This window comes from Poecile atricapillus, chromosome 9 (genome assembly GCF_030490865.1).
Source record: "Poecile atricapillus isolate bPoeAtr1 chromosome 9, bPoeAtr1.hap1, whole genome shotgun sequence".
NCBI classification, from domain to species: Eukaryota; Metazoa; Chordata; class Aves; order Passeriformes; family Paridae; genus Poecile; species Poecile atricapillus.
Window position 1 is genome coordinate 14240886 of NC_081257.1, and position 20810 is coordinate 14261695.

A 20810-nucleotide genomic window follows, 5' to 3' on the forward strand; every position below is an offset into this window, starting at 1 on the left:
CAGATGACTCAGGCTATTAGCTTTGCAAATATACTGCAAAGAGACCCTACTTGCAAGGTTTCTCTGTGGGTTACAAATACCTCCTTACTCACTAGAAGGTAGAAACCTCTCTGTGCCAACAGCACATCACTCTAGCTAGTGACTTGTTATTTGTTGATCAAACAAACTGCCTGGAAAGCAATAATTAGAACTTATCACAACAAAGAGTATAGTTTATTAATTCCCACACAAATTATCTAGTTCCAGAAGTTGAATAAAAGACCAGGATAAACAGCATAGATTACATTGGACTAGTTCTTCTGTACTAACTTTCAAAATGGACACTCTTATGCAATCTAAAATGTTTGGGTTAATAGATAACGGCTCGTGCACCAGCAGCAGGTAATTTTCTTTAGAACAAATGAGTTTGAGAAGAGTCAGCTGAAAGTATCAAAGTTAAGGAGGAACGATTGTAAGTAGATGTTTAGGAAGATGGTACAAGGTGCAAGTTGAACCTTAGTGCGAGGAAATCTCTGAGGGTGCTAATCAGCCTCCTCTTGGTCACACCATAAGGGTGACAGCTTCAGCAGGTGGAAGTGCTTCATGAGGTGATAAAAGCAAGAAACAAACCTGAGCTGAGTTTCTTGCTACTTACTGTGGGAGCCAACAAGTTTCCACAGAAGATGAAGAACCACCATCTCACAGACGTGACCAAGGGCCATTGCAACGACTCAAGAGGTCACAAGCAGATACAGCCAAGTTGTTCCCCCACTGCTCCCCAAGTCCTGCAAAACCTGAAAGGGCCACACCTGCACCAGCATCACTCCTGCTACATCAGCAAAATAAACGCTTGTCATTCCTCATATTTCACCTCATGCAAGTCTTCAGCCTATCCAGAGGGCTAAAAAGCATCCCCACTTCTCCCCCAGTGTGCATCTGTACATCCGTGTGTAGATGGCTCCAAATCACACCAAACCGTTAAGCTGTGGTTGACATCTGGGTCTGAGGAGGAACTGGTACATTTGGGCTTCCTCAACAGCGCTACCACAAGCTCCCTGAGGACTAGTGGTCAAATAATTTAAATCCTTTTTCTGACTTTGAACAGTGAAGGTGACAAGTGTTCTTCAAGGGGCAGGAAAGGCTTCATTTCCCACTGGGAAGAGTGTTCTGTTCCTCAGCTGGAAGATGCTAAAGAGCTGCCAAATACCATTATTAATTTAGAACAGCTAATGTGATTCAATGAGATTGGCATGAAAATGAAGAAGCAAAGCTAGGAAGGTGGCTCCAGCTCTCCCTGGATTCATGGTCCTTCACCCACACCAGGGGTCAGTCACAGGGTATCAGGTAACTTGCATGAAGTCATCAGGACCAATTCTAATTCACTAATCTCTCCTTTAGGCATGACAGAGATTGATTCACATTAAACTTTCATGGCTATTACTGATCTCAAGTCTGGATTATCTACCAGGCAGCACCAGGGACACTGAGTGAGGAGTTAGTGCTTGGGAACTCATGCAGGGCAGTGCTGGAGAAGGGCAACTGGAGTTTCAGTACCAAACAAAATCCACCCCATGCCTTACTAATGTGTGTTTATTTATCAGTTGTTGGAATACCAATACCCTGCAAAGAGACTAAAGGTCCTGGGTGGCAGGTAAATGAACACCCTCCAGTTGTGCCATTAATTCCTAAGGAGCAAGTGGGAGAGCTTACCAGCAAACTTGTCAGCTGTGACTAACTTGGCTTTTTGAGAGGGGACAGATTGATCATGAGTAGTCCCTGAATTGACAGATTGCTCCCTGTCCTCCCCTTCCAGCCGCAGTGGACCCAGGAGCATCTGCCTCTTCCAGCAGTGGTGAGGCCACACCAGAGGCCATTTCTACGTCAGCTGAGGCAGAGGTCTCATTACAGCAAGGGGCTCCCCACATCAGCCTGTCCCTGGATGCCCACACACACTTCCCAGTTCCGTGGAGACACCGTGTCCCAGGCAGAGCCGAGAACTGGCACAGGGAGCTGAGGTCCAGCACAGGCAGGGCTCCATGGGGCCACTTGCCCCAGCGCTGCCACCGTCAGCACAGCCCGGGTGTTATTCCAGCCATGCTGGCTGCAGGATCGCTATTCTGACATAACAAAATTTCCAAGCCCTTTGCCCTCCCTGGTGCATTATCTGCCACCAGGGACACAGGATCTGAATGAATCTAGCTCCGGCCAACTCTCTGAGGTCTAGAACACGTTGTCCATGGAAAAACAACACACACCAGAGAAACAAAAAGTGAGAGACTACCTGGCTGCTGTTTATAGACTTCTCAGAAAAAGTCAGCAGTCAACAGCCAAACTCAAATATTCACGTCACTCCCTTACAGAAGGTGAGTTTATAAAATGTCTGGACACTTTTCAGCCCAATAGCCCAATTCCTGTATTTGCAACCAAAATGTTGGAATAAGTAGCAGGGCTTATGCTGGGGCCCAGTGGACTCAGTAGGAAAGGCAGATGCCAGAATCTTTTTTAGATACATAACAGTAATTCTCTTTTCTTTTTGTGCGCTACTGGACTCCACCCTCAGTCACATGCAAAACAATTCCTGGATAGATTTTTCTACTAAATGCCTTGGACTGCTTATGAAGGTTCCCGGTTTATATAGATAAAAAATATTTCTGCTTTGGAAAGTGCTAAGAATCCCTTCAGTCCACTCCAAGAATCAGTTACAGATTCAGGAGAAAGGCAATATCATACAAGGAAGGGGCCTGAGGGACTGAGAGCAAGCAATCCCAAACCCTTCTCTTTGTGACTGCCAACGGTCCAAGGCACAACCCTCTGATTATTATTCACTAAACCTCCTGATGTAAAGCTGCTGTTGCCCCAGGACAGTGCACAGCAGCTTCTCTGACGCTGGCTGCCAGCTCAGACCTTTCTCCTACGCAAGCAGAGCCCTTTATGCAAAAAGAGCCCATCACTCTCTTTTTACTGGAAGACAGAACAGTGCCTCCTACACCATAGCTTGCTCCAGCTTCCGTTTTCCTTCCTCAGCTCTCTTACAGAAAACTATAGGCCACATTCACCTCGATTTTCTTTCCCTTTCAGGATGCTTTTGAATCCAACATGAGCAAGGCAAGGATTACCAGGGCACACCTGTGTGAGCAAGAGGAGAGCTGGCCTTCCCAACAGTCACTTGTCACTCCTGTATTTCACTCCCATTCCACCTAATACCTTGTCTTGCTGTGCTTGGGCAGAAATGCAAATCCTGCCCTCTTCTCGTGATGGCCAAGCTCTTGTCAGATGTTGCTCCAGTCTTCAGGATGGTTTGAACAGCAGTCTGGGGCTCAGTGAGATGCTGGCCAAGGCACACATGCTCCACAGGCAGGGTGGGAGAGCTGATGAAAGCTGTCTGCAATAGACTTCTCCAAGAGCTAAGAGGTTCCTCCAGCCTTATCTCTTTAGGAGATCAAGTACTTACATGTGCTTTCAGTCAACCCAACCACAAAACTATCAGAACAGTAGAGTATAGTCAAGAACATGGCAAGAGATGAAGGATGTGCTCCAGCTCCAGCTGGAGCAAGACCTACACTGATCTGACAGAGTAGATGAAAGCTTAGACCTGTGAAACATTGAGCACTGAGGAGCTGCAAACCTCACGATCTGGATAATTTAACCAGAAGAGGCATTATGTCTCAACTCTCTGAATATTCTTCAATACCTATTTTTCTCACATCACACACCTGCAAACACTTCCCACCCTGCCCACTCCCACACACCCCAAAAAATAGGCAAGAACAAAACTAAGACCCATGAAAAAAGAGATTAAAAGCCACAAAAGCACAAATGTCCCAGAAGGGATGAGCAAGAGAAGCCGAGGACCTGTTGGGATTTGCAGTTCCTGCCTTAGCTGAGAAATTTTTACCCTGGATAAGCCATGGCAGTCACTGTCTTTGGCTTGTGCTGAAGCCAGTGGGAGCTTAGCACAACTCATTCTTTAAGAGCAACGTCTCTGAATAACAAGCAAGCATGGCATGGCAATCACTGAACTGAGTGAATAACGGGTTTCATAGGTGCTGTCAAAAGGAAAATCCCAGCTGGCTCCAAAGAGCTTTCTATGTGTGTTGGCAGGTCCTTGGTATTTCTCCCAGACGGGGAGGGCAGGTCTGAGCCGAGAGCTGAGAACAGCACATCCAGGCTTACATAACCCAAGGGGCCCAGGGTAATCATTAACACTGGATTAATGCCACTGGCTTTGTGCTGGAGTCACCTGGTTGTTTGGATTAAATGTATAGTGGCCATTTAGACAAGGAGAAGGCTCCTGGCACAAGGACTTCAGTGAAAACAACCCCAGGGAGGGCGGGAAGCAGAAGACTTGCAAATATCACAGGATCTAAACCCAAGCACTCCCCCAGGGAGCCAGAGTTGCCACCTTCCATCACAGCACCCTGCTCAATGGGCTGGTTTGATTTCCACCAGGGTGCATCTCTCCTCAAAACCACCAGGGTAAAAAGCCCCCACATATAACAGGTCAGGGGGGCAGAGCTCTTCCCAGGCAGCTTTACCTTGGTGACTCCCACATGTGGCACACCAGCAAGCAAGATGTCATTCCTCTCCCCCTGGCATCCTTTCCAAAAACACTCATTATCACTGCAACCTGACTTTACCTGTGTCCTGTCTTTATCTTTCTTTGCTTATCTGATGTCTCACGTGTCCTATTACTCTTTGCCTCCTGTAACCTGCTGTGTGTTACTGGTGTGTTGTCTGGGCCACTGTTGGGGCCAAAGGAGATTTAGGACATCTTGGTTCCGCTCCCATTTCCCCTCTGTGTTGTTCTGTGGTCTCAGACTCATCACTCCACTGCACTGTGTTTAGCCACAGGTCATGGAAGTCAGGTCACCTTACAGAAAGATCACTTTACTCCTTTTTCTCCTCCTTACCTTGAGTACAACTTCCTCAGCTGACAGCTCCTTTACCTCTTCTAACACCACGCCTTCACCACCAAAGGGTGGTGAAGGGACTATAAACCTTTTAAAAACACACCAAGTTCTGGCAAGCATTAGGAACCAGATCACGATCATGTTGTGAAGGCTGTGCCACTGCACACACATCCATTCACACCTCAGAAACCAAATTACAGAGGTTTGAAGTCAGTGAGGCTTAGGCATATATATAACCATGCCATGCTGTGCTTTGCCATGCAGAGTTGCTTAAGTTGGGACAACTTATCTAGTTGTGGCATCAAAACACTTAAATATATGTTTATCTTCAGGTGGATGAAGTCAGGCTTAAGGAAAGGCCACATATTTCTCCTGAATCAGCAAAGCCCAGCCAGGCCAGTAATTCCACATAAAACAAACATCAAAATCTCTTGGAAATTTCTACCTTTTGGGACAAAACTCTGAAAATGTCAATCACTTCATGCAGAACTAACTCTGCTTTCACAGCAAACATGGCCCTACTCTTTTCAGCAAAATATTGCAACTTTTACATAAACTTACATTTCTTTAGGTATTAACTATAAAAACCCACACAATTCACACTCAAATCCATACTTAAAACAGACAAAAGAGAAAGGAAAAGAGAGAGAGAATATGCATTTCATGGAAAATATTACAGGCTAAAACAAAACTGAGATCTTAAATTCCTGCCCTGCTGTGCTCCAACAGTAGGCATTTTGCATTACTCCACTTCAGCTTTAAGTATTACCTCTTGCAGAAAAATAGCAAAGGTCTTCCCCAAAGGTCTTGCAGGGTAAATTGCCCAACTTTACAGCGATATCAGAACTCCAGGTGGGATGGGGAAGACACTGAGATGCTGGTTAAAATAAAGCAGCTGATTTAATGGATGAAGTGGATAGGGTGAGAACAGAAGGGAATTGCAGATCCTCTTGGTGCAGGCTTGCTAATTAAAGCTTAAAACCGCTGTCCTGAGCACTCTGGTCTTCAAGCTACACCTCAAGAGGTAACAACAACCTGGATTGCACAGAACTTAGTCTGCCTCATCCCTTGGTCCTCTTGTCACACTCAAAAGGGATTCTCTGGGAAAAAATCAGGGGTCTTGAGAGCCCTGGCTCATCAGCTGGCGCTTTTTGGTGGCAGTTCTTCAGGGAGAGACTTTAATCCCTCAGTGCCTGTTAGTCTCAGAATGATTCTTGCCGGGAGAAGATCTGGACCCACTGCACCATTGCTCCCATGGAGAATCAGAAGTGACTTTAACACCAGTAATGTTGCTGGTTTCTTCTTCCAGTGGAGGTCAAAGTAAGCAGCAGCACGGTGCAAAAGTTGTCCCAGCTTGCAGATCACAGGAGCAGGGTGTTCATGCCCCTGTTGTTACAAATGGAAGCAATGGCTTTTGCAGAACAGGGTGTCTCCTCCTCAGGCCTGAGGCAACGCTTCCTACCACAGCTCCTTCACATCGCTCTGTCAGGCGTGGGATTTACAGAAGAGCCAACTGAGGCGCCCTGGCACCAAGACCTCCGTCCTGCTGGGCCTTTCTTTAACAATCTAATCCTGTGACTACTTGTCTCATTGCTTGCTCCTTCCACCCAAGGATCACACAAACGCAAATTAAGTCCCACAGTATCACTGTGATGCGTTACCATCCCCGTTTTACAAGAAAGGGAACTGCAGAACACGGCAATCGAGTCCTCTGTCCTGGGTCACACAGCAAGTCACAGTCCCAGTCTGAAGCAGACTTTGGAGCCCTTCCTCCTCCACACTAATCACTAAAGCTGGAATTCCCTCAAAACCTGCTTGCTTTGCTTTATTAACCACAGTTTTACTGCATCTGTAGACCTGTTCCACAGCAGTCAGGAGCCATGAAAGGCGTTTGTGTCCCAGCGTGGCTGCCAAGCAAGGCATGAGGGCTCCAGTGGACAGAGAGAGCTGAGACATCTTGTGCCTCCCTAGAATTTCCTGAGATGAGAAAAACTCAGCTTCAGAACTGATCCATCATCTCCCTGTTACTCAGCACCTGAAAAGTTACATCTGAGTGAATCAAAATTTCAAGTGCTATTGTCCTGATTACAGAGCTGGCTATAAAGGAAATTAAAGAATAATAATTTCAAGAAGGGATTTAAAATTTCCATTTTCATTTTATTGTCAAAGTAAATATATTTTTATGAAGAACAAAAAGAAAATATACAGAATTGTAACTTATGTACACTGGCTTTATAGGTATTTTTGTTTCCAATTTACACAAATTTGATACGTTATTAAAAGATATTTTATATAGATATGCATCTATGTACAGTTTTATTTACATACATTCATAGGATGTGATATAAACCAGTCAATAGATGATAGTTCAATTATATTAATTTCTAGAGGACAAAAGGAATGCATTCACTTTAGCCAGACCTGCTGCTCTCACACAGCGTGGGCTTCTGCTCTGCCTAGCTCTGGGATCACACTTTTCTACTTCCCAAGTTGCCAACAGAAAAGACAAACAGAGGCTGTCTGCAAATGGAAAGGAAATGCAACATCCATTATAAAATCATTCCTAATTACTGAATTCTATTTTCTTCTAAAGCTTCTTACAATCGCCAGAGTTCAAAAGGAAAAACAAAACAAGAAGAAACACAAATAAAATCACTTGCCTGCTGCCATCTGATTATTTGCTTGAATTCCCTTCTTAGCCAGCTACCACACAAATTTGTTTCTTTTGGCTACTGTTCTCACCCATTTGCCCACCCCAGCTGCATGGAGCTCTGACATGGCTGTCGGGAGGGAGAGGATTAGCACTGAGGATCACCCCCAGACCTGGGTTTCACAGCACTGTCCCACCAGCTCACAGTTCCTCCCACCCTCCCTGGGCACAGGCACATCCTACACACCCTGCCAGCAAACACAGACAGCTCCAGCCAGCCAGGCCTCGACTCACACTGCATGTGAGGATGCCCAGTGCTCACCAGGCACCCTGGGGCTGGGGCTCTGCTTTCTCCCCCCAGATCACACAGGAGGGCAGGAGCAGAGACAGGAACAGAGCTCAGACACTCTCACAAACACCTTAGTGCTGTTTTGTGGGCAGACAACAGCTCTTCTGCTATAGACAGTGGGTGCTGCAAACCAGCCTCAAAGGAAAGCAGCATCCTTTGGCACCTGGGCATCTTTTCACCCCTCGGCAGCGCAGGACAGAAACACACACACAGTTCCAGAGGCTTCACTCCAAGCCGTTCCATGCAGCCTGAGCTTCTGGGTTTGCTTGGGACGTGTCTTTCTTTAAATATATATATATGTATGTATGTATGTATATGTATACATAAATATTTATATATAGCCCTAGCCAAGGGAAAGGTAAATGTGAGCCAGGAAAATCCAGAGATGCATGGAGGCACATTCCAGTGCTCTCCAAGCCTTGTCTGCCCCTATCCCCGACTCCCACTGTTCTTCCTCCTATGGCCAGCCCCTACAAATCCTTGGCTCAGGCGACCCAAAAACAAAGGAGTTGTTTTCATTTCAAAAGGAATTTGCTGTTTCCAAACTGGACAAATAGAGCAGCTTAATAAAAACTCACAATGAGTGGCCTGTACATGAGCAAAGCCCTCAGGAATGCCAGGGCTATAATTAACTAGCAGCAAGCAACTTTTACATTTTCCTGTGCAGCAAAAAACAGCTAAAAATAAAACACTGTAATTTCCAAAAGAAGCAGCAGCAAAGGAGAGACATATAGAAGGAAAGGAAAATAATATCCTTAAAAGAAAAAAAAAAAAAAAAAAAAAAAAGAAGGAAGAAGCGCCCCGCTCCCCTGACCCAAAAAGAGCTTCATTCTCAAATCCTTTGAAGGACGTGGGGCACTCAAACATGGTGGTATTAAGTAACAGCATTGACTGTTCTGTGGAGACAAATAAATTATCACTAGAAATATAGTGAGCAAAGTGCTGTCATCGGCTGTTGTAGGATGGCTGGGCAGAAGGGGAAAGCAGGACCCATCAGTTCATGGAGCGGACGGAGCGGTTGCTTCGTGGGAACCGGTGCACCTTGACATGTTTGGACAAGTGGTCACTTCGAGCAAACTTCTTCTCACAGACTGGACACTGGTAGGGCTTCACCCCCGAGTGGGAGCGCCTGTGCCGGGACAGCTCATCTGACCTGGAGAACCTGCAAGAGAGGAGAAGCCTTTTCAGATAAATGGGGGTTTATGATGCCAGGGCTCTCACAGCAGGTTAAAAAAGTCCGCTCAGGCCACTGGGAGACTCCAGGAGGTGAAAGGGACACACGGCAGGGCTGGGCTGGTCCCAGCCTGCAGGCAGCAGCAGTGATGGAAACACACAGCTACCAACCTCAGCCCCTGTCAGCTCTGGACTCAAGGCAATGTTTGTACCAGCCTCGCCCTGGACCCCACAACACAGGTACAGCTTGACAAAAACAGTGCTGCTCTTGATCCCCCTGCCAGTCCCCACCAAAGCCATCCCCACCATCTCTCTCCTGCAAATCCAAGCACAGACTCCTCCAGCAGAGACAGCCATTGCCCTGCAGGTGAGGTCTGCTTCAAGCTCCCACTGACATGAGCACAACAGTCACACACTAACTGCACACGGTTTGAGAGGGATTCCAGACAAATCCAGCCATAGCTACGTAGAAACAATGTGACTTATTAGATCCAGATGAAAAATTGACTTCTGTGTGTGCTCCTGCAGCCTAAATAAAGTCATTAATAGTACTAGAGATGCTCAGGATCTCAACAGCTGAAATTCAGGTGGGCCCCAATGGCCATTAGCATAGTTATTTGCATAGTTAGCATGGGTAAATTCAACCAAGAATGAGCCTTTAATTACCAAAACTGTATTCCATAGTCCTTTGAATTGTACATATTTTCCACCTTCTATCCTCACAGAAAAATCCCCAAACAGCCACCATGAATCCCATAGGCTTTATTGAACCCAAATGAGCTAATCTTTTGGTCTTAAGAGCAGGGTTGGCACTATTTCCACTTTGGACATGACTGGGAGACAGAGGGTTAATTAACAATGTCGCACTAAAACAGTCCTATCCAGATGGGTACAAAAAATTTGCTGCCTGACAAAGGGCAATTAAGTGTTTTGTTGCCAGAGCAGTAACAAAGAGCAGCACAGAAAGAGAGCTTGCAAGAAATGGTATCAGCTGTTTATTTACAATAAATAAGTGAAGTCATGGGCACTAGCTGAACAAATTGGGGAAAGAACATGTAGACAAATGTGCCCTTCTGGAGCAAAATATCCTATCCCTAACAGAGCAAATACACTATTTTTATGAAAGGGAAAAAACAGGACTACTGGGCTCCTATGAATAAATTCCTCATGCAAGAAAAGTAAGTTTCCACATAAAGGTTTTAATTAGCTCTGATCTCCTGCCAACAGCTGAGGACCAGGGCATAGGCACTGGGAAAGCTGGTAATGGTCTCAGTTGCTGCAGCTCTTCAGTCTGGTCATGCTCCACAGACAGCACTCAGCCCGTGGAAAGCAGATGCAGGCACTCACCATGGGTGAGATGTGGTGTGGACTTATCTCTCCCAGGGACATTTCTAGGGAAGGTTCTTTCACCTATTCCCTTGCTTGTCTTCCTTTCCTTGCTCTGGTATCTTCATGGTGAAAGAGTCAAATTCTCCACGATGAACAGGAAATTGTTATGGAACTCTCAACCTGCTCCTTGTCTGGGATGAGTCTTCTTCACAAAGGCTGTGACAGAAGTTTCTCTTTACGCCTTCTATTTGAATGTTTGCTTTCTCTAACACCCTTGGTCCTTTCAGCCATAGCTTCCCAAAAACACAGTCTGACATGGGAGCAGCAGGGTCAGGGATTTCTCCCAAGTCCTTAGCAGTGAGCTAGTCCCAGTGCCAGATCCCTGCAGGAATGCTCCTGTAGGGCTATGGGGGAGTGGGCTTGGAGAGTTTAGGATGCTGCCTGTGCAGACTGCCTCAACAGGAGCGAGTGCTGGACAAGGAACAGACCTGTGCTACATCCATGGAAAAGAGGGAGCAGAGAGGGAAAAGCACTTTTGCAAAGAGCCATCCTCTTATACACAGACTTCAAAGAAGTAAAACCAGATGTGGCTGAGTTGCCTTGTCCTATGTCCTTGGCCATTAAGGTCACCATCTGCAACAGAAGTGCAGTAGCACTTGGCTAATCCTGCACAAGAGCTTCACAAGTGCATTTTGAGGGGAATTGCATGGATGGTGGGGGAGAAAGAGCGCATGTCAGGAATGAGCTTGGATGAGTTCATCTGATAAAAATACACTCTGCCTCATAACGATGTCCTTAGCTGAAGAGGCAGGAATGTTGCAATACTGTTCCCCAGCAGTGACGGAAAGATCAACTTACAGAGCCCACAGAAATAAACCTCAAGCTGTCTGTGTGTTTACAAAAAAACAACACAAAGGTTTGGACGAGGAAGCTGGGAGGATCTGGCGGTCTGGCTCTGCAGTGAAGTATCTGCAACACACTCTGGCACTGGGATCAACCCAAAAAAAGTGAAAATAATCCACTGTGGAATGCAAAATTCAAAAGGGAAAAAAAAAAAAGGAAGCCCCAAGGAATACCTCACTATTCTGTCACTGCCATTTCTAGAAGGATTCCTCCTTCAAAAGAAAAGTGAAGGGATCTGGGAAATCCCACAGCAACTAAAAGAGCCTTCTTCATCCTTCTGAAGGATCCCAAGGGACTGTAACTACAATCCATCTGGCAGGACCCCAAGGGACTGTAACTACATCTCCCTTGAAGAAAAATCCTAGAGCTCCCTGATGTGCAGGACGTGTCCTGTGTCTCCCAGCCATATGGGGACATTCCTATGTGGCTCACAGGGCAAGAAAGGTCAAAAGCTTCAGCCTGGTACTCCTGATCCCTGCCATGGCCACCAGCCATTGAGGCCAAGTCAAGCTGTACCTCTCCTCCACAGTGGAGGGGAGGCTCTAGATTGATTCCTCCTGCCCACCCCCAGAGCCTTCCTACAAGAAACCCGCACAGCTCCTGTGTCTGTCATCCCCTTGCACGGCAGCAGCAAGAAAAGCCAATGCAAGATGCCTGCCCTGCCCCACGTATGGTACTGCCCATGTTCACTCAGGCCCAAGCACACTCCTGGGCACAGGTGTTACAAGGCTTTAAACCCTCCCTGCCAAACCAGGCAGAGCTTCTGGCTCATGCTGTCACCTGTGGAGCCTCCAGCCAGAAGAGGCAGTGGGGCATTTCAAGGCGATTGCCTCATCCCCCATCCTTGCAGCAACTGCAGCTTTGCACAGAGCTGTGCCAGGGAGGGGAAGCAGGAGCTTGTCCTGCTCTGTGCCATAACACAGCTGCTGGGCCCAGCCCATGCTGCAGCTCAGCTCTTTGGCCTGAGCAGTGCTAACCAGAGGCTGGGGTGCCAAAGGTAGAAGGTGGCACGACACAGATCAGTGCCCTGACCCATCCAGGGGACACAGCGGGTCACTGGCCACTGCCAGATGAGCACCACTCTGCAGACTGCCAAAACCAGCCCTTGCCCCGTGCCTAGGAAGGGCATAAGCAAGCAGGTTCAGCTTTCATGAGGGAGGTGCTCGGGGTCTCCAGCCATCCTAGGGGTTAGCAAAAGGATTTGCTGAGTACAAACTCCAACCGTGGTGAATTTAAAACATCATAGCAGGGCTGCACAGAGAGCTGAGGAACCTTTAACCCTCCCACTGAGCTCAGGCACTTTGTGCTAGGCAACACTTTGTTTTGGTTTTGAAATTACTATCTCCAGTGAGATCAGCTCTTAAGTGTCTTCAGTGAAAAAATAAATACACAAGCACAAGAATGCAGAGAAAAGAGGGGGAAAGCAGAGCCCAGCAGTGTTTTAGTGTTGAAATTCACTTGAGATTATGTAGACCTGGGAGCAAACAGAGTGGCCAGATGCATTGGACTTAAGTCATGTGAGACTTAAGTCACAGCTCTCACTGAACTTCTGAAAAAGTAAACATGGTTTATTGATGAAAGGGGACTGAGTAATTCAATGCTCAGTTGGGTCTGGCCTTTGATGTGGGAGCAGCACACAGGGGATGTGCAGCAATCTCAGGCTGGTGCTAAGGACTGCTGTGAGCACAGAAGGCAGCTCCCCAAACACAGCCTCTCCCTCTGGCTATAAACTTCTCCTCCTGTAGCAGGGCCCTTCCAAAGTTTGGGGGTTTTGGGGATTGGGATTGCAGCCCAGGCTGTGAAATTCAACAAGACAAACAGCAAAAGAGTTTGAAAAGCCCTTTGCAGAAGCTGTGGTCAAGACACATATCCTTCATTATGAAGGTGATTAATTTCTCATTTCTGTTGAGCTCATCTTTAAAAAGTTGTGGTGGCTGAAAGTTCAGGCTGCTCCAGGTTGTGGGACCTGCACTTTTGGCCCACCGGCATCCTGCTTTTGATGCAAACCATTTGCCACAATACTTTGAGAAGAGAGGCACCTGTTGTAAATTTAATCATCCTTTATCACTTAATATTTTTCCTAAATGTGTCTTGGGGAACACCAGCTTTGTGATAAGACAGAGCTGGAGAAGGTCATCCACAGGAAATGCTTCAGGCTCCTGATCTTGAGCCACAAAAGTCACTGGGAGCGTTGGTACAAATCTCAGTGTGGATTAGACAAACCCTCACGTGCCACGTGCACTTGTCACAAAAAGGAGAGCTATGCTCACTTCCCAGCAAGGAAAGCCAACATGACAGGCACATCTGCTGCCTCTGCACACCTACTCTGGCAACCAAATAAAAAGCAGCAAGTGCCTGTACTGCAGGTCAGGAGCAACCAGCCCACAGTTTCTGGGACCAGTCAGCTGAAACACATGGCTTTGGTGAGAGGTCACCCTGAGCAGCAACAAACTGAGCTCATGAGAGGTGCTGCCAGAACAAAAGGAAACGTATCACCAGCAGTTTGTAGAGAGACCATAATCTGATCTCCTCAGTCCTGAGAAGCAAACTTCAGACTGGTCCAGCTGGGGAAGAGAGGGCTCAGTTCCATTGTGACCTTTTCCCTCAAAACAACCCAGCCATCTCTAACTGCTGCATGTCTCACATACTTGCATTTTTACACAACACTCCTGTTACTTTTTACCTCATCTGTTGCCCTTGATCACGGCCCATTTTCTCATTAGACATTGCTCACTGAAGCTCTGCAGCATATTATTTGCAAGAAATTCAGTTTAATTTAACACAAGGTAGTTAAGATTATGTTTTCTCCCATCATCATTTGTGGTGCTGTACATTAGCACTTGCCAGAAGGCAAGCCAGTAATACAGCTAACTGGAAAGAGGGAGGAAGGCACCTGTCAAAGCTTCCTTAAAATAAAAAGTTGCTTTTAAAAAAAAAAAATACTAAATTTTTCAATTCATATTAAAAATAAAATAAAATATTTTTAAAATCCCTCTGCCAAACATTTTCTCAATCGAACCCGCAATCTTTCATTCAAGCAATGCTTAACTCCACCTCAGCCTTCTGGTTATGTTGTTACATCTGACAGCTTTTTTGCAACTTTGAGTGGCACCCACGCATTTTTTCTGAATCAAGACAGAGAATAAAACCCAGAGTATGCCAGAGTGTCACTGCCAGCATTTTCAGAAGGAGTGGGATGGAGCTCATTTTCTATCAAAGTGCACAGAATACTGCTTTTAACCACTAACTTGCTTATAACAGCCCTCCATTGACCACGTTCAGTCCCACACATGGCTGTGCACAGCAATTCTGCCCTAAATCATCCAGTTCACTCAGCCTCAGCTGGTGCCAGCCACTGGTCTGATGGGGCTGGTGTGCTGCAACCACACCAATGCAAACATCAGGTCTTACCTGTGGTAACAAGCTTAATCTGACCCTCTAGAATGAAACACAAATTATGATGGACTACTTTTATTTTTTTTAAGACACTAAAACTGTTGGTACCAGCAGGTGATGCTGTGCTATTTAATTTTTCAAAACCCTGGGTTACCTAACAGGAAGAAAAAAGGTCTTCGTTGTCAAACCAACCAAACAAGTTCTGGCAATAGAAACAGTTTATAAATCAAAGGACAAACCTACTTGCACAGCAAGTTAGGTCAAGTGTGCAAACAGGGGAAGGGGGATTGGACAGAGCTGCACTCCAATACTGACCTCCATCCACAACCTGGCCACGTGCATGCAAAGGGCTTTTCTCCTGTGTGCCTCCTCAGGTGGGCTTTCAAATGGCTGCTTTTCGTGTACATCTTGGTGCAACCAGGAAAAGAGCATTTATGCATTTTAATGAGTTCGGCTGCAGGGTTCTTTTGAAATTTCTGACCCATGATGATTCCCGTCTGCCCCTGGATCATGCCTCCTGGCCCAAGTGGCTTGGCGGCGATGGGGACGGGAGCAATGCGGACAAACTTAGAGGACAAGTTCAAATTAGAAGACTGAACTATCTGAGGCACAAGGGCAAATGTCTGTCCTTGGATGTTGACTAGGAGCTGTGCAATTTTAATGTTCTCCTGTGCTGGTCCTTGGGAACTGGGGCTCGTGTTGGACTCCTGTTTGATCTGTACAGGCTGAATTTGGAGCATAACTGGTATTCCATTCTCCAGGGTCATTCCTCCATTTGAAGCTTGGCCACCTTCCGTTGAGCTGGTCAACTGTTCATTTTTACTGTCTTTTAAACTAGTACTGGGTAACATATGGTCTTTTTGCTGCAGCGAAGCAACAGAGACCTGGCTGCAAGCTCTCAAGTCCTTGGTCTCACTTTTAGGTCTTTCTTTGAGCTCCAAGTCCATGTTCTCCTCCAAAAATTCCTCAATTTCCTCAAGTGTGGGCTGAAATGGTCCTGAGTCTTCCATATCCACGTTAAATTCAGGCAACCTAAAGTACTCCTCTTTCACTATTGGCTGAAGTCTCCTTTTGTCCCACCATGATGCAGTGGTGCTCCCCAAAGAGGCCTGGGACAATAAATAGTCTAAGATACTGTCCTGACTTTCTGCACTGGATGTGCTTCCATAGCTGGAGCTGAGGACCTGGGAGTCAGGGCTGGAACAAGAACAAAAGCTGGACGAGTCACTGTCATCTTCTGACAGGGGAGAGGGCAGCATTTGGTAGGACCTCACGCCTGCTGTCATGTCCCCAAAGTATCCAAGAGACGATCTTGTGGATGAAAAGGATTCATCAGTAGGCAGCAAGTGATCCACCATTCCTGGATGATCTCTTAAGGATATCCCAACAGCATATACCAGGCAGCCAAAGTTCAGGTGAGAGCCTGAGTGCAGGAAAACAAAAAAGCAACAGTCAGAAGTTGGTTTAATCATTTATCTCCATGAACTGCAGCTCATAAAGCCCTCTAGCCCACAGGAAAGTCCAGAGCATCCAGCCTCTCTGGGTACACAGGCTGCTACAAGCTTTGATATGTCTGCACCACCCCCCGAGGACTGTCAGGGCTGAAGCGTTTTGCAGGATTGCACCACATATTTGTAAAAGAATTCTGTCAGAAATCATTTCCCAACCATGTGTGCTCCAGATTTACAGCTCCCTTACAGAATATTACCAGCAAGAGAAAATAAATAATGAGCTTTCACCTAGCAGTGAAATCCAGAGCCAAAGAAGGGAATGGGAAGAAAAAAATAAAGTGTTGAAAGTTTTACCACCAAAAAGAAACAAATAAAAAAAGTTTATTGCTGGTGGCCATAAAAGACAAATCCTTTCCCTATCTTGTAGCTTTCCACCAACCTTATTTTTAACTTCCTCAGTTCTACAAATATAGGCTGTTCAGCATAATGCAAGGATCAATCTGGCAGGAGCCAAAAATATTTACTGTGCTTCAGCATTTACTAGGCGGATTTTCCCCTCCAGATGTAATGAATCAGTGTGCCAACGTCATCATCACCTGTGCTGTCCTTAATAAGGCTGGCACTGCACGGAGCTAATTACTGTGCCCTGCCAGCCAGCTGGTGGCTGCTTTCACCCCTCGGCTCCACAGGCTGAGCTGAGCCCCGTGTGGAACCGGGAGGGCTGCACGGCCCCCTGCCATCCCGAGCTGCCCGTGCTGAGGCAGCGAGCAGGCAGCATCCCACAGCATCCCACAGCATCCCACAGCATCCCACAGCATCCCACAGCACCCCACAGCACCCCACAGCATCCCACAGCATCCCACAGCATCCGCTCCTCTGAGCCCCGATCCTGCTGCAGCCCTACAACAGCAAAGCCTACCTTTCCCACTATGGGGCTTGCTGACAACGCTTTACCAGCTAAGACAAGCAAACTTCCTCGAAAGGGGAGGGCAGGCAGGAGGGACATCTGCAGGTTTTTTTTTTTTATTCCCCACCTCCCCAAGGGAAAAAACAAAAATTGCTTACGGACCGAGATTATGCCCCTTAGACAGCAAACGCAGAGACCTCGGGATGGAGCGAACACTGGCCCTCAGTCATTTGCTCAAGGTGACTGATTGAAAACAGAGCTGTACATGTGCATAATAAAACAACTCTTTCTGTGGAAGGTATGTGGACTGCAGAGATAGAAGTCATTCGATCAGCCTATGAGGTTGTGTGTGTGTGTGAATTAGGAGGCATGTGACCCAGCATGAAGGAAATGCCAGTCAATCTTGTTACACGCTGTCATTTTCCACAGGCTCTGCTGCTGCGCTTTGGACGCTTTGCCATGAATAGTCAATAGCTCCCAGTTTTGTGCAGGCAAGAGGATGGCTGTTACTGCTGTTGCAGAGCATCTTTGCTGCCTCATCTCTAAAATTTGCTCTGTCTTTCCTTCTCTGGAAAAAAAATCAAAAGGTGTCTGTATTCTCAGTGCTGCAGTGAGCACAGGGTGAGGTATTTTACACAACACCCTTAAAGAGCTCTGACCCATTGGCAACATCTATTAATATTTCACAGGAAGAGGGGGGAAAAGGCATATTTCTTAAAGATATGGCTTCCTCCTTCATAGACACATGGAGGAAACAGGGATAGGTTGCAAGAAAGACTTTAAAGTAAGATTGCAGAGTTTCCTGGTTTGTGTGTTCTGTCAGTCAGCTATGCCTCTGAACCAATAATGAAATACCTACATGTGCTGAACACAAGGAAGTTCAAACAAAGGTTAGTGGCTCTGTTTTGTGACCTTAACCTATAATCATGTCTTATAGTAAAAGCGAAGAGTCAGAAGAGCTGAACTATTTCTAACACTTTTTTTTTTTTTTTTTAAATCTCGTGTTGATGGAAAGTTTCCCCAGCAGAAGTCCCATAGCTGAGTTATTCCAGTTTTGAAACAGAAGGCACCATCTGCTTCTGACAAATTAGTATTGGCATCTGGTGAGAATTCACCCAAGATGACTGTTTCTATCTTGCACCAAAAGCTGGTGACTGTCTTGAGAAACACAGGGCAGAAAGGAAGACTTGCCCTCAGCTGGTTTCTGATCCTTCCTCCAATGTCTGTATCATTCCAGCTTAAACTTCTGAAGAATGGGGCTGTGAGGGAAATCTGGACTGCAACATGTGCTTTTCTAAGAAAAGCTGGCGTGCTCTGCATGCACCAAAAGCAGTTGATGAACTTCTTTTCAAAAAAAATAAATTAAAATGTTCAAGGTTTTTTTTAAATGCCTGCAAGAGCTGCAAAGCCACATATCAAAATATCCATATATTTCCCTGGGAATAGAACTAAACTGTAATTTGAATAAGGACTTAAACAAGAGGGAAAAAAAACAACAGTGAACCCCTAGCAACTGCAGCAGGCCAGTTACCTCAGCAGAAAACAGCCAGCAGCCTTGTTTCCCATCTCTTTTGACAAGGAACAATGTCACTCGATGTAACCAGAGGCTTTTTAAGAGGGGACTCTCAGAGCCAAATAGATTCAGGCACATTACGGGCCAGTTCTGCTTTCTGTGCACTCTCAAAGCTTGCAGAACAGCCAAGAAGATTTTGGAGAATGCCTGGAATGCAGGATTGGGCCCTGGCTATATTTTTCTCCTAAAGGCCAGGCTAACAACCAAAAGGTTTTTATCGTTACTTTGCCTGAAGACACAGCCAAAAACAGAAGATTAGAAAACAAAACCAAAAAAAGCCAGGGCTGTGAAGGCTATGAAAATTAATGATGCTGTTTCCATAACACACTTTCACCTCTAGGAACGTAAAAAACGTGTTAGAAACGTAAGCACCCATAGCGAGACCGCAGTGCCTGAGCCACTGGAAGCGGCACTTCTGGAGTGAAATACAGCAGCTGCTCAGCAGCACGACCGTCTCCAACTTTTTTTTTAAGAGTTCCTTGGGTTGTTATGATGTCCTTTCTGCCAAAAACATGTTGTTCTGTTTAAAACCTGTTCATCTAATCGCCAGCTAAAAAAAAAAAAAAATAAAAAAAATAACGAAAAGCAAAACAGAGAAAGCATATTCTGATGCAGAGCAACATTAAAATGTAAAGTCCTGGGAACTTGCTGAAACACGGGGCTGTATTTCCCAGCCTGTCATTTCTGGACAGTCAGCCCTGATCACACAGAATGAGACACTGACAGTCATTTCCTACATTTACTGCCACAGCTTTTTCTAGTTTAAGACTAATCTTTTCAGGGTTTTCTCTTGTTCCCTAGAAGGTTTTAAATCTGTTCAGGCTGACTTCTGCTCCACAGATAGAGCTACAAACAAGGCAGTGAAGCAGGCCCAGAGTTTCTAAGAAATTAAAAGAGAAATGTGGGGGGGAAGAAAAAAAAATAATAAAAAAATAGCAAAAAGAAGCCGTGAGCCAGGAGTAAATCCATTTGCTCTCATCTCTTCCGCAAGGTGGCTGTGCTGCTCCCCGGACACAGTGGGGTGTTCAGGTTTGTTTTTTCCAAGCCCGTTGCTCCTGGGAAGCTCCAGAAACATTCCCAAAGCATTCTTTTCTGAAAACTGTCCTGCTCCAGCCCCAAACTTTGGCTTCCACAAGAGGAAGCACTTCACCTGCAGCAGGCAGAGGCAGCAGTGCCTCTGCACCCCGGCAGTGAAGGGTGGCCCGAAATAACGCGTGCAGCAGCCGCCGGGGCAGGGAAAGGGTGCTGGGGCACACGCACACGGAATTCCCACTCCAGCAGGAGCACAGCCAGGCTTCCGTGGCTGAAAAACATGTTCGTTTGGGGATTTTTTAATGGTGCCTTTTTTTGTTTGCTTGTTCCGTTTGTAGAGGGTTTTTTAACATTATTATTCATTTTATTGGTTTTTCCTTCCATCCCTTTTCAGGAGACTTTGGGGGCCCGAGCTCCCTCTCTGCCCCCCAGCAGCGTGGTCGCGATGATCGGAAATAAACAGCCCGCACTCGCCGCCTGTCACTCCATGACACGGCACCGCTGCAGCCCGAAAACAGCTCCCGCTGCCCCGCCGAGGATGGAATTCCATGTGCCAGCAGCAAGGGCACAGTCCCCGGGCACAGTCCCCGGGCACAGTCCCCGGGCTCAGCCCCCGGGCTCAGCCCCCCGGGCTGCGGCAGCCCTGAGGCACCGCCGGCCCCGCGCCCCCCGCTCGCCCTTACCTGAACTCCTCTGCGAGCCGGAGGGCAGCAAAGACAACCAGAAGAACGCAACAACAACAAGGAAAACGAGGGGGGAGAAAACCCAAACAACACAACCGAGCCACAGAAAACAAAAAAAAAAAACAAAAACAAAAACCAAAAAACAAAAAAAAAAACCCAAAAAAACCAAAAACAAACTATAGAAATAATAATTTATAAAAAATTTAGAAAACCGAAGAAAAAATTCAAAAGCCACACACGCACAATAAAATCGCAGGACTACAACCAAGCAAAGCCCAAGCAGCAGCCCGCAAAGGCAGGAGCGGCCGGCAGCGGAGCGGCGGGAGGCGGGCGCAGCTCCCCCGGGAGGCGGGTGCGCGGCTGCGGAGCGCGGCCCCGCTCCCGTAGTACTATATCCCCCTCACATGACGGGCGCCCGGCCGCGCCGGGGGAGGCCGGGGAGAGGCTCGACCGCGTCCGCCGCCCCCATTGGCCC

At 46.7% G+C, this 20810-nt stretch overlaps 1 protein-coding gene across 3 annotated transcripts; it reads right to left on the reverse strand.

The window, feature by feature from the left end:
* Positions 1-7025: 7025 nt before the first annotated feature.
* KLF15 (KLF transcription factor 15) lies at positions 7026-20717 on the reverse strand. 3 transcript variants are annotated; one of them, XM_058845341.1, is made up of 3 exons: positions 20336-20717; positions 15005-16112; positions 7026-9050 (listed from the first exon to the last, which is right to left on the reverse strand). In XM_058845341.1, the coding sequence occupies exons 2-3, from the start codon at positions 16045-16047 to the stop codon at positions 8882-8884; spliced, it is 1212 nt and encodes a 403-aa protein (XP_058701324.1). In that variant the 5' UTR covers positions 16048-16112; positions 20336-20717; the 3' UTR covers positions 7026-8881. The 3 variants fall into 3 exon arrangements, with proteins under 3 accessions (XP_058701324.1, XP_058701322.1, XP_058701323.1); XM_058845339.1 differs by lacking the exon at positions 20336-20717 and adding an exon at positions 17210-20222; XM_058845340.1 differs by lacking the exon at positions 20336-20717 and adding an exon at positions 17060-17189.
* Between the last annotated feature and the right edge of the window lie 93 nt (positions 20718-20810).

What these genes read in the sequence shown, in the direction of transcription:
- KLF15 (XM_058845341.1), bottom strand. Translation starts at nt 16,047, where the DNA reads ATGGTGGATCACTTGCTGCCTACTGATGAATCCTTTTCATCCACAAGA. An exon ending in TGGCCAGGTTGTGGATGGAG is followed by an intron (nt 9,051 to 15,004) that starts GTCAGTATTGGA and finishes CCTCTCTTGCAG; the next exon opens with GTTCTCCAGGTCAGATGAGC.